This window comes from Hemitrygon akajei, unplaced genomic scaffold (genome assembly GCF_048418815.1).
Source record: "Hemitrygon akajei unplaced genomic scaffold, sHemAka1.3 Scf000067, whole genome shotgun sequence".
NCBI classification, from domain to species: Eukaryota; Metazoa; Chordata; class Chondrichthyes; order Myliobatiformes; family Dasyatidae; genus Hemitrygon; species Hemitrygon akajei.
In genome coordinates, this window is record NW_027331953.1 from 831,976 (window position 1) to 848,793 (window position 16,818).

The 16,818-nt window shown below is 40.7% G+C and overlaps 1 protein-coding gene and 1 pseudogene across 1 annotated transcript; both read right to left on the reverse strand.

Annotated features, from left to right (window-relative positions):
* LOC140722015 (uncharacterized) overlaps window positions 1-16,818 on the reverse strand; it is an 88,646-nt pseudogene that overhangs the window by 52,357 nt on the left and 19,471 nt on the right.
* On the reverse strand, window positions 103-5,932 carry LOC140722016 (uncharacterized). The gene is made up of 2 exons (XM_073036827.1): window positions 5,856-5,932; window positions 103-1,642 (listed from the first exon to the last, which is right to left on the reverse strand). Exons 1-2 carry the CDS (start codon window positions 5,930-5,932, stop codon window positions 103-105), a joined length of 1,617 nt encoding a protein of 538 aa, XP_072892928.1.

Consider the following 16,818-nt stretch of genomic DNA (forward strand, 5'->3'; position numbering starts at 1 on the left):
GAAATGTCTGAGCGAATTCATTCCCACAATCAGAACAGGTGACTGGCGTCCCCCAGTGTGAACTCGCTGATGGACTTTGAAGCCTGATGACTGAGTGAATCCCTATCCACAATCAGAGCAGGTGAACGGTTTCTCCCCAGTGTGAATTCGGCAGTGCCTCACCAGGTTGGATGACTCAGTGAATCCCTTCCCACATTCAGAACAGGTGAATGGCTTCTCCCCAGTGTGAATTCGGCAGTGCTTCACGAGGTGAGATGAGTCAGTGAATCCTTTCCCACATTCAGAGCATGTGAATGGCTTCTCCCCAGTGTGAATTCGGCTGTGCTTCACAAGGGAGTCTGAATCAGCGAATCCCTTCCCACATTCAGAGCAGCTGAACGGTTTCTCCCCAGTGTGAATTCGCTGATGTACTTTCAGATGAGATGACTGAGTGAACCCCTTCCCACATTCAGAGCACGTGAATGGCTTCTCCCCAGTGTGAATTCGGCTGTGCTTCACAAGGTGGGATGAGTCAGTGAATCCCTTCCCACATTCAGAGCAGCTGAACGGTTTCTCCCCAGTGTGAACACGCTGATGTACCTTCAGATGAGATGACCGAGTGAATCTTTTCCCACATTCAGAGCACATGAATGGCTTCTCCCCAGTGTGAATTTGGCAGTGCTTCACAAGGGAGTATGACGCAGTGAATCCCTTCCCACATTCAGAGCAAGTGAATGGCCTCTCCCCAGTGTGAACTCGCTGATGCACCTTCAGATGCGATGAGTGAGTGAATCCCTTCCCACATTCAGAGCAGCTGAAAGGTTTATCCCCAGTGTGAATTTGCTGATACACCTTCAGTTGAGATGACTTAGTGAATCTTTTCCCACATTCAGAGCAGCTGAACGGTTTCTCCCCAGTGTGAATTCGCTGATACACCTTCAGTTGATACGACTGAGTAAATCCCTCCCCACATTCGGAGCAAGTATATGGCTTCTCCCCAGTGTGAACTCGCTGGTGTCTTTGTAGTGTGGATGAATGAGTGAATCGCTTCCCACATTCAGAGCATGTGAATGGCTTCTCCCCGGTGTGAATTCGGTAGTGCTGCACAAGGTGGGATGAGTCAGCGAATCCCTTCCCACATTCAGAGCAGCTGAACGGTTTCTCCCCAGTGTGAACACGCTGATGTACCTTCAGATGAGATGACCGAGTGAATCTTTTCCCACATTCAGAGCACGTGAATGGCTTCTCCCCAGTGTGAATTCGGCTGTGCTTCACAAGGGAGTCTGAATCAGCGAATCCCTTCCCACATTCAGAGCAGCTGAACGGTTTCTCCCCAGTGTGAACTCGCTGATGTACTTTCAGATGAGATGACTGAGTGAACCCCTTCCCACATTCAGAGCAGGTGAATGGCTTCTCCCCAGTGTGAATTCGGTAGTGCTGCACAAGGTGGGATGAGTCAGCGAATCCCTTCCCACATTCACAGCAGCTGAAAGGTTTCTCCCCAGTGTGAATTCGCTGATGAACCTTCAGTTGATATGACTGAGTAAATCCCTTCCCACATTCGGAGCAAGTGAATGGCTTCTCCCCAGTGTGAACTCGCTGGTGTTCATTCAGTTGGGATGATTGAGTGAATCCTTTCCCACATTCAGAGCAGGTGATTGGCCTCTCCCAGGTGTGAACTCACTGGTGTCACTGTGGCGTGGTTGAGTGTGTGAATACCTTCCCACCATGTAAACAGGTTACCGTCCTCTCACTGGTGAATTTTTGGATCTATCTTTAGCATCGACAACGGAATGAACTGCTTCCCGCTTGCAGAACAGGTGGAGCGTCTCACTGTGGTGTGAACTTGCTGATGTATTTTCAGACTGGATGACTGAGTAGTTCCCTTCCCTCACACAGAGCAGGTGAATGGCCTCTCTCCACTGTGAACTCACTGGTGTGTCTGTGGGTAGGCTGTGAGTGAATCCCTTCCCACACTGAGAGAAGGAGAATGATATCTCACTGCGATCAATCATCTGGCAATTCAGACAGTCAGATGTTTGAATCCCTTGCACAATCAATGCAGTTGAAGAACTGATCTTCAGTGAACAAATGCTGGTGTGTTCTCAGCACACCGGTTCCAGTGGATTTCACAGAGTTACAGCAGAAAACTTCAACTCAGACAGAAAACACATTTCCAGCTGGGATGAGATAATTCATCTCCAAGAATCAAAAACAGATGTATTGTTGTTGCAAAGAAAATATTTGGCCACTCCTTATATATCCAGAAAGAGACAGCAAAGAGACACTGCACAAGTGTTCTGCCATTCCAAACCTGTAAAAATATTTGAAAGGACATCAATGCGTGAAGGACAATTTTTTCAAGTGAGATTTTAGTCTGTGGTGAGAACGTAAGAAATTGGAGCACGAAAACGTCACCTGGCCCATCTCCACCAACCTGCCTTTTCCCCATCACCCTTAATTTCCCTACTTTGCAAAAATCTATCCAACTTTGTCTCCAATGCATTTACTGAGGTAGCCTCCACTGCTTCATTGGGCAGAGAAATCCACAGATTCACCACAGTTCTTCATCTCCATCCCAAATGCCCCCAATGTTAAAGTTCTAGTCCCATCTACTAGTGCAAACAACTTTCCTGCCGCAATCTTATCTATCCATTTCATCATTTTACATGTTTCTATAAGATCTCTCAATGTGAGCTCTGGCTCCATCATAATATTACCCAGTTCATCTCATGTTGAGATATACCGCAGGTGACTGTGGGAAGCGAGGGAGGAGATTGCTGAGCATCTGGCGATGATCTTTTTATCATCAATAGGGATGGGAGAAGCACCCGAGGATTGTTCAAGAAAGGGAGTAGAGGTAACCCAGGAAATTATAGACCAGTGAGTCTTGCATCAGTCGTGGGCAATTTGTTGGAGAAGATCCTAAGCGGGAGGACTTATGAGCATCAGATTAGGGGTAGTCAGCAAGGCTTTGTCAAGGGCAGGTCATGCCTTACCAACCTGATTGAACTCTTTGGGGATGTAACATTGATGAAGGTAGAACATTGGATGTAGTGTACGTGGTTTTCAGTAAGACTTTTGATAAGTTTCCCCATACGAGGCTCATTGAGAAAGTAACGAGGAAGGATCCAAGGAGAGCTGCTTTGCGGATCCACAACTGGCTTGGCCACAGAAGGCAAAGAGTGGTTGTCGATGGTCTGTATTCTGCATGGAGGATGTGACCAGTGATATTCTGCAGCGATCTGTTCTGGGACCCCTCCTCTCTCTTCATTCTGACTTTTAAAAATGACCTTGATGAGGAAGTAGAAGGGTGGGTGTGTAAGTTTGTCGATGACGCAAATGTAGTGGGAACTGTGGATAGTCTGAACAGTAGAGCGTTACATCGATAGGATGTAGAACTGGACTGAGAATTGGCAGATGGAGTTCAACCTGGTGGTTCATTTCGGTAGGTCCAATTTGAAGACAGAATACAATATTAATGATAGGACCCTTGGCAGTTTGGAGGATCAGCGAGATCTTGGGATCTGTGTCAATAGTTCATGCAGAGCTGCTACGCAGCTGGACAATGTTTTTAAGAAGGCCTTCATCAGCCATGGGACTGAGTTCAAAAGCGGTGAGGTACTATTACAGATATAAAAGGCCTTCGTTACTCCCTACTTTTAGCACTCTGTTCAATTCTGATCACCTCACTACTGGAAAAAATGCTCTAAATAGGGTGCAGAGGAGATTTACAAGGATGTTGCTTGGATTGGAGAGCATGCCTTACATTAATAGGGTGAGTAAGCTTTGGAGCGATGGAAGATGAAAGGTGACCTGAGAGAGTTGTATAAGATGATGAGAGGCATTGATCGTGTGGATAGCCAGAGGTTTTTTCCCAGGGCTGAGCTAGCTAACATGCGGGGGCATAGTTTTAAGGTGCTTGGAAGTAGGTACAAGGGGGATACCAGAGGTAATTTTTTCGCACAGAGAGTGGTGGGTGCATGGAATGCACTGCCAGCGACGGTGGTAGAGGCGGATACAATCAGGGTCTTTTCAGACACTGTTAGGTACGTACGTGGAGCTTAGAATAATAGAGGTCTATGTGGTAGTCAAACTCTAGACAGTTTCAAGAGTAGGTTTTATGGTCAGCATGATATTGTGGGCCGAAGGGCCTGTAATATATTGCAGACTTCTGTTTCTATGTTTAGATATGAACTCCTCATCTTCTAACATGTCACGGATCAGGCATCCTGACTGACCAACAAATTTCCTGACTGTAAACACAAAGTACACTGCAGATGCTGTGGTCAAATCAAGATGTACAAAAATGCTGGATGAACTCAGCAGGTCGAGCAGCATCCGTTGAAAGAACGTTGACTGCTTCTTTCGACGGATGCTGCCTGACCTGCAGCGTTCATCCAGCTTTTCTGTACGTCTAAATTCTCTGACTGTATTCCCTCTGTATGAGAATAGGCTATTTTTGCCTTCAATCAACCTGTGTCTTGGCTCAATTTGTCCTGATTTTTGGTATCATTTCAAGCGCTGGTCATGCTCCACAACACAACAAAGTGAACTTGTTACTACATGTCGGATCCTGGAGATTTTCTAATTACTGGGATCCCCTCCCACCCCGAGCTGATTGACAGTGATGAACCCATCGATGGCAATGACTATGAAGGGGTGGGCAGTAGTTATTCTCATTGGTGTGTGGCACCTTTGTGGTGTGCAAGCTACAAGTCACTTGTCATCAAGAACAAGGTGTTTCATATCGTTATTTACACAGAGAACTAAAGCTGACGGGAGGATTTCTTTTTGCCATACAGTACTAATTTACATTTCCACTGACTGGAAGGTAGACTCTTCATCCAAGAGTAACTGGACACTATATTTTTGTTCCGAGGTACTGATCCTCGGATTGACATGGCTGGAGGTATTGGAGTATAAAAGTATAAACTTTAACTATGAAGTCAGTTATTTGCTATGCATGTACTCAACTTAGTAGAATGAAATCTTAGGAATGTAGAAGACAATGGTGTGTTAATGAGAGGTAGCTAAAGAACTAAAGAAATGTAGATTAGAACATTGCTCAGTTCTGAGTTTATTATTTTCTATGCATGTATCCAATTTGGTAGGAGACCGAAGTCTTAAAAATGTAGAAGACAATGGTGTGTTAAAGAAAGGTAGCTAAGAGATGTAGATTAGAACATAATTAAGTCACATAATCCTAGGACTATTATTTGCTATGCATGTATCCAATTTGGTAGGAGACCGAAGTCTTAAAAATGTAGAAGACAATGGTGTGTTAATGAGAGGTAGCTAAGAGATGTAGATTAGAACATGATTAAGCCAATTGATAGGAACAAAAGGGACATGATGTACGTGCAGTACGTGCAATAGGCAACTAGAGATTGCTATAAAAACTGCTGTGTCCGGGGGTCGGGGGGCAATCAGCGACTAGCTCAATGACTGTCTCAGCTTTGATTTGCAGATTAAAGTTTAACCCTTCTTGAAGAATCTTCTGCGTCTCTTGGTCAATTGTGAGGCACGAAAAACCACGGCAGAGGTCGCAGTATTTGCACATATTCTAAGGGGACAATGCTGGCACTGTCACCCATGGCTGCCTCCTTACCCAGCAGACACCAAGAACAAGAAACCTGTCTATCCGCGATTCAAGGACCCAGCAATGCGCATGCGCCGGAGAAATGGCGGCGCCGACCGCTCTGAATCAGCCGTTAACTCCCCGTCACTCGGGTAAATCGTGGGGCTGAGAGAGACGGAAAGGACTGGGACTGTCCTGAGGTGCCGGACCAGTGTGGACGGAGCTCATAGTAATGTTCCTTCAATCGCGGTGCAGACGCCGGTAATTAAGTTCCCACCCGCGGCCCTGCTCCTACCTGCGTCCGATCCCTGCGAGCCTCTCATCTACTGAGCGCATGCGTAATATTCGCGATCGGCTGTGACGCACACGCATGCGCATTTGTTTAAACAGGATTAGAAAAAAATCTGCAGATGTGGAAATCCAAAACAACACCCACAAAATGCTGGAGGAACTCGGGGGGGGCAGAAAGCAACGATGGAGGGGAGAGAACAGTCGGCGTTTCAGACCGACACCCTTCTTCAGAACCGGAAAGGAAGGGAGGGAGAAAGAATGTGGGGTGGAGGGGAGGTGATACATCAGATTAGTCGGGCGTGAAGTAAAGAGTTGGGAAAATTGATGAAAGAGATAAAGGACTGCAGAATAATCACGATGATGTTGATAATAATAAATAAATACATTATTGATCCCGAGTGGGGAATTCTTTCGTTACAGCAGCGACATTTAGAAACACAATTAGCAGTGTGCAGACTTTACTAAAAATAAACCGGGAATAATAATATACACAATAATACTGCACCAATGCGTAATAATAATGTATGAAATAAAAATGCAGAGACTGTTGATCTCTGAAGTGTGTTCTCCTGTCGCAGAAAGATGAACTGTTGAATATGCGTATTGCCGTTGATCCCAAAGATTTTCTGTAAAGGCGTCAAATGATATGGGGAGAAGGCAGGAGAACGAGGTTGAGAAGGAAAATAAAAGACACTGGCACTGTCAAGCACAGACAGATGGGACAGACTCAGACAGGGGTTCTTGTTTGGCACAGAGCTGTGGGGCTGAACACCGGTTCGTTTTCCACTCTCGGACCTTCACTGAGACCATTTCTCATCAGTACATGTTTTACTTGGAAGTTTCTGGCCTTAACTTATTTTTAATTCATCTCAGAACAATTCTCAACAAAATCTTTATTAGGTGAATCTTAAGACAGATTGTTCTATAATTTTCACAGTCAATAATGCCAGGAATTCTTGGCAGAGCTATAAGTACAGATTTCAAGCGATCATCAGGCAATACAGCAGACTCATATATGCCATTAAACAGTTCAAAAAGAATATCTATGCCCAGATCTTCTAGGGCTTGTAAGCTGAGGTTTCCTCAAGTCCAGTGGCTTTACCACGTTTCATGCTTTACATTGCTTTAGTTTTTTCTTCTTTGGTAATAGGTGGGCCAGAATTAGGGTGTTTAATATCTGTTTAATAATCCCTCTATTATCCTCAGACAGCTGCTCTATATACTGAATCCTCCTCCCACATACTTCATCTGGATCTGTCTGCTGATCTTATGCATTCTGTAGAGGAGGTTTTCTTAATTCCCTAATTTCCTTAATTTTCTTGTCCATTTCTTTGCCGTTGTTAATATGGCCTTCTGCTTCATTGCATTTTTTAAAAATTTTATTTAATTGCGTTTTTAAGTAATTACAAGTGTGGAAAAAAATGTATATATCCCTTCCCCCCTCCCTTAACCCCTCCCCCTAACTTCCCTATATAAAAAAAAGAGAAAGTAAGAAAGAAAAAAAAAAGAAAGAGTGCCTGGTTGTTGGAAGATCTCCACATGCTCCATGGAGTTCTTAATAACTTTAGTATATATATTTATTTCTTTCCCCAAGTAACCAATTGTTTCATCTTCAGAGCACCTATATATTTAGTCCTGTCTTTTGTAAATAAGGGCACCAAATTTTCAAAAATGTTTCATATTTATCTCTTAAATTATAAGTAATTTTCTCTAATGGAATACAACCATAGATTTCTTTCTTCCAACAATCTATACTTAAATATGTATCTGATTTATAAGTAACTGCAATAGCCTTTTTGGCTACTGCCAGTGCAATTTTTATGAATTCTTTCTGATATTTATTTAGTTTGAGTTTCGGTTTTATCCCTTCAATATCACCTAGTAAAAGTAATATTGGATTATGAGGAAGTTGTATTCCCGTAATTTGTTCCAGTAAAAGTCTTAAATTTGTCCAAAAAGGTTGAATTTTAGAACAAGACCATGTCGAATGTAAAAATGTACCAGTTTCTTGGTTACATCGGAAACACTGATCAGATAAACTTGGATTTAATTTATTTATTTTTTGTGGTGTAATATATAATTGATGTAGAAAGTTATATTGCACTAATCTTAACCGAACATTTATTGTATTTGTCATACTATCAAGACATCGTCTTGACCAATTTGTTTCTTCAATTTTAATATTCAAATCACTTCCCCATTTTTGTCCTGACTTATGGACTCCTTGTTTAATTGCCTGTTTTTGAATCAAATTATACATACAAGATATAAATTTTTTAATATTTCCTTTTTGAATTAAAATTTCTATTTCATTAGATTTCGGCAATAACATTGTTTGACCTAGTTTTTCTCTTATATAAGCCCTTAGTTGAAAGTAACAAAAAAGAGTGTTGTTTGATACTTTATATTTATTCTTTAATTGATCGAATGACACTAATATACCTCCTTCAAAACAATCTCCTATGTATCTATCCCTTTTTGAAACCAATTATATAAAAGTTGATTGTCCATTGTAAAAGGAATAAGTCTATTTTGAATTAAAGATCTCTTTGCTAATAAAGATTTTTTTGTCTCATCATCAACATTTATCTTATTCCATAAATCAATCAAATGTTTTAATATAGGAGATTTTTTCTTTTCCCGTATCCATTTAGATTCCCATTTATATATAAAATCTTCTGGTACGTTTTCTCCTATTTTATCTAGTTCTATTCTAATCCATGCCGGTTTATCTTTCTCAAAAAAAGATGCAATAAATCTAAGTTGATTTGCTTTATAATAATTCTTAAAATTTGGAAGTTGTAACCCTCCTAGATCAAATTTCCATGTCAATTTTTCCAACGATATTCTTGATATCTTACCTTTCCAGAGAAACTTCCTCACATATTTGTTTAACTCTTGAAAAAACTTCTGGGGTAATTGTATTGGTAATGATTGAAATAAATATTGTAGTCTAGGGAATATATTCATTTTTATAGTATTTACTCTACCTACTAATGTTATTGGTAATGCCATCCATTTATCAAGATCTTCCTGAATTTTTTTCAAAAGTGGTGAATAATTTAATTTGTATAAGTTTTTTATATCATTATCAACTCTTATACCTAAATATTTTATACCATTTGCCGGCCATCTAAATTGAGGTTATTAATCGACATTGACTATAGTCTCCATTAGTAAGAGGTAAAATTTCACTTTTATCCCAATTTACTTTATAACCTGATATTTTCCCATATTAGATAGATAGATAGATAGATACTTTATTCATCCCCATGGGGAAATTCAACTTTTTTTCCAATGTCCCATACACTTGTTGTAGCAAAACTAATTACATACAATAATTAACTCAGTAAAAAAATATGATATGCATCTAAATCACCATCTCAAAAAGCATTAATAATAGTTTTTAAAAAGTTCTTAAGTCCTGGCGGTAGAATTGTAAAGCCTAATGGCATTGGGGAGTATTGACCTCTTCATCCTGTCTGAGGAGCATTGCATCGATAGTAACCTGTCACTGAAACTGCTTCTCTGTCTCTGGATGGTGCTATGTAGAGGATGTTCAGAGTTATCCATAATTGACCGTAGCCTACTCAGCGCCCTTCGCTCAGCTACCGATGTTAAACTCTCCAGTACTTTGCCCACGACAGAGCCCGCCTTCCTTACCAGCTTATTAAGACGTGAGGCGTCCCTCTTCTTAATGCTTCCTCCCCAACACGCCACCACAAAGAAGAGGGCGCTCTCCACAACTGACCTATAGAACATCTTCAGCATCTCACTACAGACATTGAATGACGCCAACCTTCTTAGGAAGTACAGTCGACTCTGTGCCTTCCTGCACAAGGCATCTGTGTTGGCAGTCCAGTCTAGCTTCTCGTCTAACTGTACTCCCAGATACTTGTAGGTCTTAACCTGCTCCACACATTGTCCATTAATGATCACTGGCTCCATATGAGGCCTAGATCTCCTAAAGTCCACCACCATCTCCTTGGTCTTGGTGATATTGAGACGCAGGTAGTTTGAGTTGCACCATATCACAAAGTCCTGTATCAGTTTCCTATACTCCTCCTCCTGTCCATTCCTGACACACCCCACTATGGCCGTGTCATCAGCGAACTTCTGCACATGGCAGGACTCTGAGTTATATTGGAAGTCTGATGTGTACAGGGTGAACAGGACCGGAGAGAGTACGGTTCCCTGCGGCGCCCCTGTGCTGCTGACCACAGTGTCAGACCTACAGTCTCCCAACCGCACATACTGAGGTCTATCTGTCAAGCAGTCCACTATCCAATCCACCATGTGAGAGTCTACTCCCATCTCCGTTAGTTTGTGCCTTAAGATCTTGGGCTGGATGGTGTTAAAGGCACTAGAGAAGTCAAGGAATGTAATCCTCACAGCACAACTGACCCCCTCTAGGTGAGAGAGTGATTTGTGCAGCAAATACGTGATAGCATCCTCCACTCCCACCTTCTCCTTATATGCAAACTGAAGAGGATCCTGGGCGTGCCTGGTTTGTGGCCTCAGATTCTGTATTATCAGCCGCTCCATGGTCTTCATCACGTGCGACGTCAAGGCAACAGGTCTGAAGCCATTCAACTCCTTTGGTTGTGGTTTCTTCGGTACCGGGACAATACGGGATGTTTTCCACTGTCTGGGTACTCTTCTCTGCTCCAGGCTCATGTTGAAGATGCGCTGTAGTGGTTCTCCCAGCTCAGTAGCACAGGCCCTCAGTAATCGTGGGGAAACTCCATCCGGTCCAGCCGCCTTGCTGGTACAGATCTTCCTCAGTTGACCTTCCACCTGTGCAGCCGTAATTCTGGGCGTGGGCAAGGTCTCCTGTGAGTGGCTATTTTCCTGTGAGGGAAGTAAGCCTGGTGAGGATGAGATTGTGCTGTCGAACCTGTTGAAGAAGTTGTTCAGCTGGTTCGCTTTCTCCACATCTCCACTTATGTTCGCCCTCCGCTTTGCACCGCATCCGGTGATGATCTTCTTCCCATCCCACACCTCCTTCATGCTTTTTTTCTGCAGCTTTTGTTCTAGCTTCCTCCTATACTGCACCTTTGCCCCCCTTATCTGTACTCTTAGTTCCTTCTGAACTCTTTTAAGCTCCAACCGATCACCATCTTTAAAGGCCCTCTTCTTCTGGTTTAGGAGGCCTTTGATGTGACTAGTGATCCAGGGCTTATTATTGGGATAGCAGCGAACAGTTCTAACAAGGACAACTGCATCCACACAAAAGTTAATATAGTCCGTTGTGCATTCAGTGACCTATAATCTTCTAATCTATAAGATAATTTACATAATGAATGTAATGGATCTGTTAAATAAAGAAGAACATCATCAGCAAATAAATTAATCTTGTATTCTTCCTGATTAACTCTGAAACCCTTAATATCTGGGTCCATTCTTATTAATTCAGCTAATGGCTCTATTGCCAACACAAACAAAGCAGGTGATAATGGACAACCTTGCCTAGTTGATCTTGTTAACTGAAATGGTGTCGAAATTTGACCATTTGTCACTACTTTAGCTTTGGGATTAGTATTTAAGGTTTTAATCCATTTTATAAATGATGTTCCTAATCCATATTTTTCCAATACCTTAAATAAAAAATCCCATTCCAATCTATCAAATGCTTTTTCTGCATCTAAAGCAACTGCCACACTCGTTTCCTCCCTCTTTTGCGCTAAATGGATTATACTAATTAACCGGGTTACATTATCTGCCGATTGTCTATTTTTGATAAATCCTGTTTGATCCATATGCACTAATTTTGATAAGCATTTAGATAATCTATTAGATAAGATTTTTGCTATTATTTTATAATCAGTATTTAATAAAGAAATAGGTCTATATGATGCTGGCTTTAAAAGATCTCTATCTTTTTTTGGCAATACTATTAAAATATCTGTTGAAAAAGATTCTGGAAGTCTATGCGTTCTTTCCGCTTGATTTATTAACTCCATAAAGGGAGAAATTAATAAATCTTTAAACTTTTTATAATATTCAGGCGGAAAACCATCTTCTCCTGGAGATTTATTACTTTGAAGTGATCCCAGAGCTTCTTCAACCTCCTTCAATATAAAAGGCATACCTAATCCCTTCTGTTCTTCCGTATTTAATTTTGGAAGAGTTATTTGTGCTAAAAATCTTTCTATCTTAACATCATCATTTTTTGATTCTGATTTATACAACTCAGAATAAAAATTCTTAAAAGCCTCATTAATTTCTAGAGGCTTATAAGTAACTTTATTCACTTTTGTTCGGATTGCATTTATTGTTTTAAAAATCTGATCTGTTTTTAACTGGCATGCAAGGACCTTATGTGATCTTTCACCTAGTTCATAATATCTCTGTTTAGTTCTCATAATTGCTTTTTCTGTTCGATATGTCTGGAGTGTATTATATTTTAACTTCTTATTAATAAGTTGTCTTCGTTTTTCTTCTGTCATATTTCTTTGAGATTCTTTTTCTAATTTTATAATCTCTTTTTCCAATTGATCTATTTCTATCATATATTCCTTCTTAATTTTAGAAGTATAACTTATTATCTGACCTCTCAAATATGCCTTCATTGCTTCCCACAATATAAATTTATCATCATCTGAATGTAAATTTGTATCTAAAAAGAACTGAATCTGCTTTTTCATAAAATCACAAAAATCTTGATGTTTTAGTAGAATTGAGTTAAATCTCCATCTATAAATTGATTCCTCTTTATCTATCATTATCATTGTCATTATTAAAGGAGAGTGATCAGACAATATTCTTGCTTTATATTCCACATTTTTCACTCTATCTTGAATATTCGTTGATAATAGGAAAAAATCTATCCTTGAGTATGTTTAATGTCTATTTGAATAAAATGAATAATCTCTTTCTTTTGGATTGATTCTTCTCCATATATCAATCAAATTTAAGTCTTTCATCAATGATAGAGTTAATTTTGCTACTTTTGATTTTGTAATAGCCTTTATTGATCTATCTAAAACTGGATCTAGACAAAAATTAAAATCTCCACCTATTAATATTTTATCATGTACGTTAGCCAAATTCAAAAAGACCTCCTGTATAAATTTTACATCATTTTCATTTGGTGCATAAATATTCATAAGAGTACATAGTTCTGAAAAAATTTGACAATGTATAATTAAATATCTTCCTGCCGAATCAATTAATACATTTTGTATTTTAATTGGTAAATTTTTATTAACCAAAATTGCAACTCCTCTCGCCTTTGAGTTAAATGAAGCTGCAATAACATTTCCAACCCAGTCTCTTTTTAATTTCTGATGTTCTATGTCCGTTAAATGAGTTTCTTGTAGGAAAGCTATATCTATTTTCCTTTTTTTTAATATATGTTAAAATTCTTTTTCTTTTTACTGGTCCATTAAGCCCATTAACATTAAAACTTAAAAAATTCAATAAATTATTCATTGTTTTTAATTATGTTACTCCAATCTATAATAATACCTAATCTTTCAACTTTCGTGGTATCCTGGGAAATCTTTTTAGAAGTCTCCATGTTGCTATGTGTGTCCCCACCAATAATCCAGGCAAAAAATAGAAGAAAAATAGAGTATAAGGAAAAAAACAAAATACCCCCCTACTAATGTTGTGAAAGAAAAAAAAAACACAACATTACCCCCCTCTGTTGTACGGGTCATGGCAATCGCCATGATTACACACGTGAATCCCGTAGTAACCGATTCAATGCTCCCCAGCCCCCCCGCAACGTAAAAAGTATATATATATAAGAAAAGAAAAAACATATTATTCTCAATTAACATTTCTAAAATTTTACTTTTCTCCCTTGTATCATCCTTAAATGTCCATCAGTTCCATTCACTATCTCTGTCTTTGTCTTTAACCATTGCGTTTATAAATCTCTACGTTTAATTAGCGAATAGATGGAAGTTTTTGTGCGAACACCTCCGCATCTCGATAATCGGGAAAAAATCTTTTTCCCTCTTCCAAAAAATTTATCAGTGTTGCTGGGTGACGCATTAAAAATTTGTGACCTTTTTCCCATAAGACTTCTTTTGCTGAATTAAATTCTTTCTTTCTCTTCAAAAGGTTATAACTTATATCAGGATAAAAAAGAACTTGTTTCTCTGCTATCATCAATGGACCCTTTCTTCTTTTGGCACCTTGGGCAGCGGCCCTCAAAATCTTTTCTTTATCCTGGTATCTTAAACATCTTATCAAAATTGATCACGGATTTTGATCATCTTGAGATCTTGGCCTTAAGGCTCTGTGCACCCTTTCAATCTCAATTGAAGTTTCTTCACCCATTTCCAATTTTTCAGGGATCCATTTTTGAAAAAAAATTATTGGGTCTTCTCCTTCGGTACCTTCCTTAAGTCCAACAATTTTAATAATGTTACGTCTACTAAATCAGAAGAAGAGGGCCTTTAAGGATGGTGATCGGTTGGAGCTTAAAAGTGTTCAGAAGGAACTCAGAGTACAGATAAGGGGGGCAAAGGAGCAGTATAGGAGGAAGCTAGAACAAAAGCTGCAGAACAAAAGCATGAAGGAGGTGTGGGATGGGATGAAGATCATCACCGGAAGCGGAGGGCAAACATAAGCGGACATGTGGAGAAAGAGAACCAGCTGAACAACTTCTTCAATAGGTTCGACAGCACAATCTCATCCTCACCGCAGAACTCCACACCAGGCTTGTCTTTCTACTCGTCCTCCCTCTTACTTCCCTCACAGGAAAATAGCCACTCACAGGAGACCTTGCCCACGCCCAGGATTACGGGCTGCACAGGTGGAAGGTCAACTGAGGAAGATCTGTACCAGCAAGGCGGCTGGACCGGATGGAGTATCCCCACGATTACTGAGGGCCTGTGCGACTGAGCTGGGAGAACCCCTACAGCGCATCTTCAACATGAGCCTGGAGCAGAGAAGAGTACCCAGACAGTGGAAAACATCCTGTATTGTCCCGGTACCAAAGAAACCACAACCAAAGGAGTTGAATGACTTCAGACCTGTTGCCTTGACGTCGCACGTGATGAAGACCATGGAGCGGCTGATAATACAGAATCTGAGGCCACAAACCAGGCACGCCCGGGATCCTCTTCAGTTTGCGTATAAGGAGAAGGTGGGAGTGGAGGATGCTATCACGTATTTGCTGCACAAATCCCTCTCTCACCTGGATGGGGTCAGTGGTGCTGTGAGGATTACATTCCTGGACTTCTCTAGTGCCTTTAACACCATCCAGCCCAAGATCTTAAGGCACAAACTAACAGAGACGGGAGTAGACTCTCACATGGTGGATTGGATAGTGGACTACTTGACAGATAGACCTCAGTATGTGCGGTTGGGAGACTGTAGGTCTGACACGGTGGTCAGCAGCACAGGAGCGCCGCAGGGGACCGTGCTCTCTCCGGTCCTGTTCACCCTGTACACATCAGACTTCCAATATAACTCAGAGTCCTGCCATGTGCAGAAGTTCGCTGATGACACGGCCATAGTGGGGTGTGTCAGGAATGGACAGGAGGAAGAGTATAGGAAACTGATACAGGACTTTGTGATATGGTGCAACTCAAACTACCTGCGTCTCAATATCACCAAGACCAAGGAGATGGTGGTGGACTTTAGGAGATCTAGGCCTCATATGGAGCCAGTGATCATTAATGGAGAATGTGTGGAGCAGGTTAAGACCTACAAGTATCTGGGAGTGCAGTTAGACGAGAAGTAGACTGGACTGCCAACACAGATACCTTGTGCAGGAAGGCACAGAGTCGACTGTACTTCCTTAGAAGGTTGGCGTCATTCAATGTCTGTAGTGAGATGCTGAAGATGTTCTATAGGTCAGTTGTGGAGAGCGCCCTCTTCTTCGTGGTGGCGTGTTGGGGAGGCAGCATTAAGAAGAGGGACGCCTCACGTCTTAATAAGCTGGTAAGGAAGGCGGGCTCTGTCGTGGGCAAAGTACTGGAGAGTATAACATCGGTAGCAGAGCGAAGGGCGCTGAGTAGGCTACGGTCAATCATGGAAAACCCTGAACATCCTCTACATAGCACCATCCAGAGACAGAGAAGCAGTTTCAGCGACAGGTTGCTATCGATGCAATGCTCCTCAGACAGGATGAAGAGATCAATACTCCCCAATGCCATTCGGCTTTACAATTCAACCGCCAGGAGGAAGATATGTTAAAGTGCCGGGGTTAGGACTCATTGTATTTAAGTAAACTACTTAAGAACTTTTTAAAAGCTATTTATTAATGCTTTTTGAGAGGGTGATTTTAGATGCATATCATATTTTTACTGAGTTAAGTATTGTATGTAATTAGTTTTGCTACAATAAGTGTATGGGACATTGGAAAAAATGTTGAATTTCCCCATGGGGTTGGATAAAGTATCTATCTATCTATCTATCTATCTATCTATCTACTAAAATTTTCAAGCTTATCAATTTTTTCCACGAGTTGTTTTCTTTCTGATGTCCAGGCATTATTATCAACTTCCATTTCCTTCATTCTTCCATCCACGTCTTCCATTTTAATTTCCAAATCTGTAATTTTCTTTTCCATTTTTTCTTGTTTCTTTGTCATTTTAGCAAACATAGCCTCCATATTTATTATTTTTTCTTTAATTACTTTTTGGTTACTTTTAATGCATTTAATTTATGCATTATTTGCCTCAAAGTCTTTTTTATATTTTCAGAGGAATTTTCATCTCCATCTTCGTCTGATTAAGGGATGTCACGTGATGACGTAGGATCGAGACGCTGGAACCCAGCCCTCCCGTAAAAAAATCAATAAATTAATGTTTAAATGAAGAAAAAGTAGTCAATATTTTCATAAGGTTACTTATAAACTACTCCGGCTTGTTTTAAGCTATGCCTCATAAACAGAGGACGAAGAAAGATACTACCGCGAAGACAGCTCAAGTTCGAAAAGAATCAAGGCCTACTTCTACCGAAGAACCGCGGACTCAGGTACAACACATCACTGTCGAAACAGA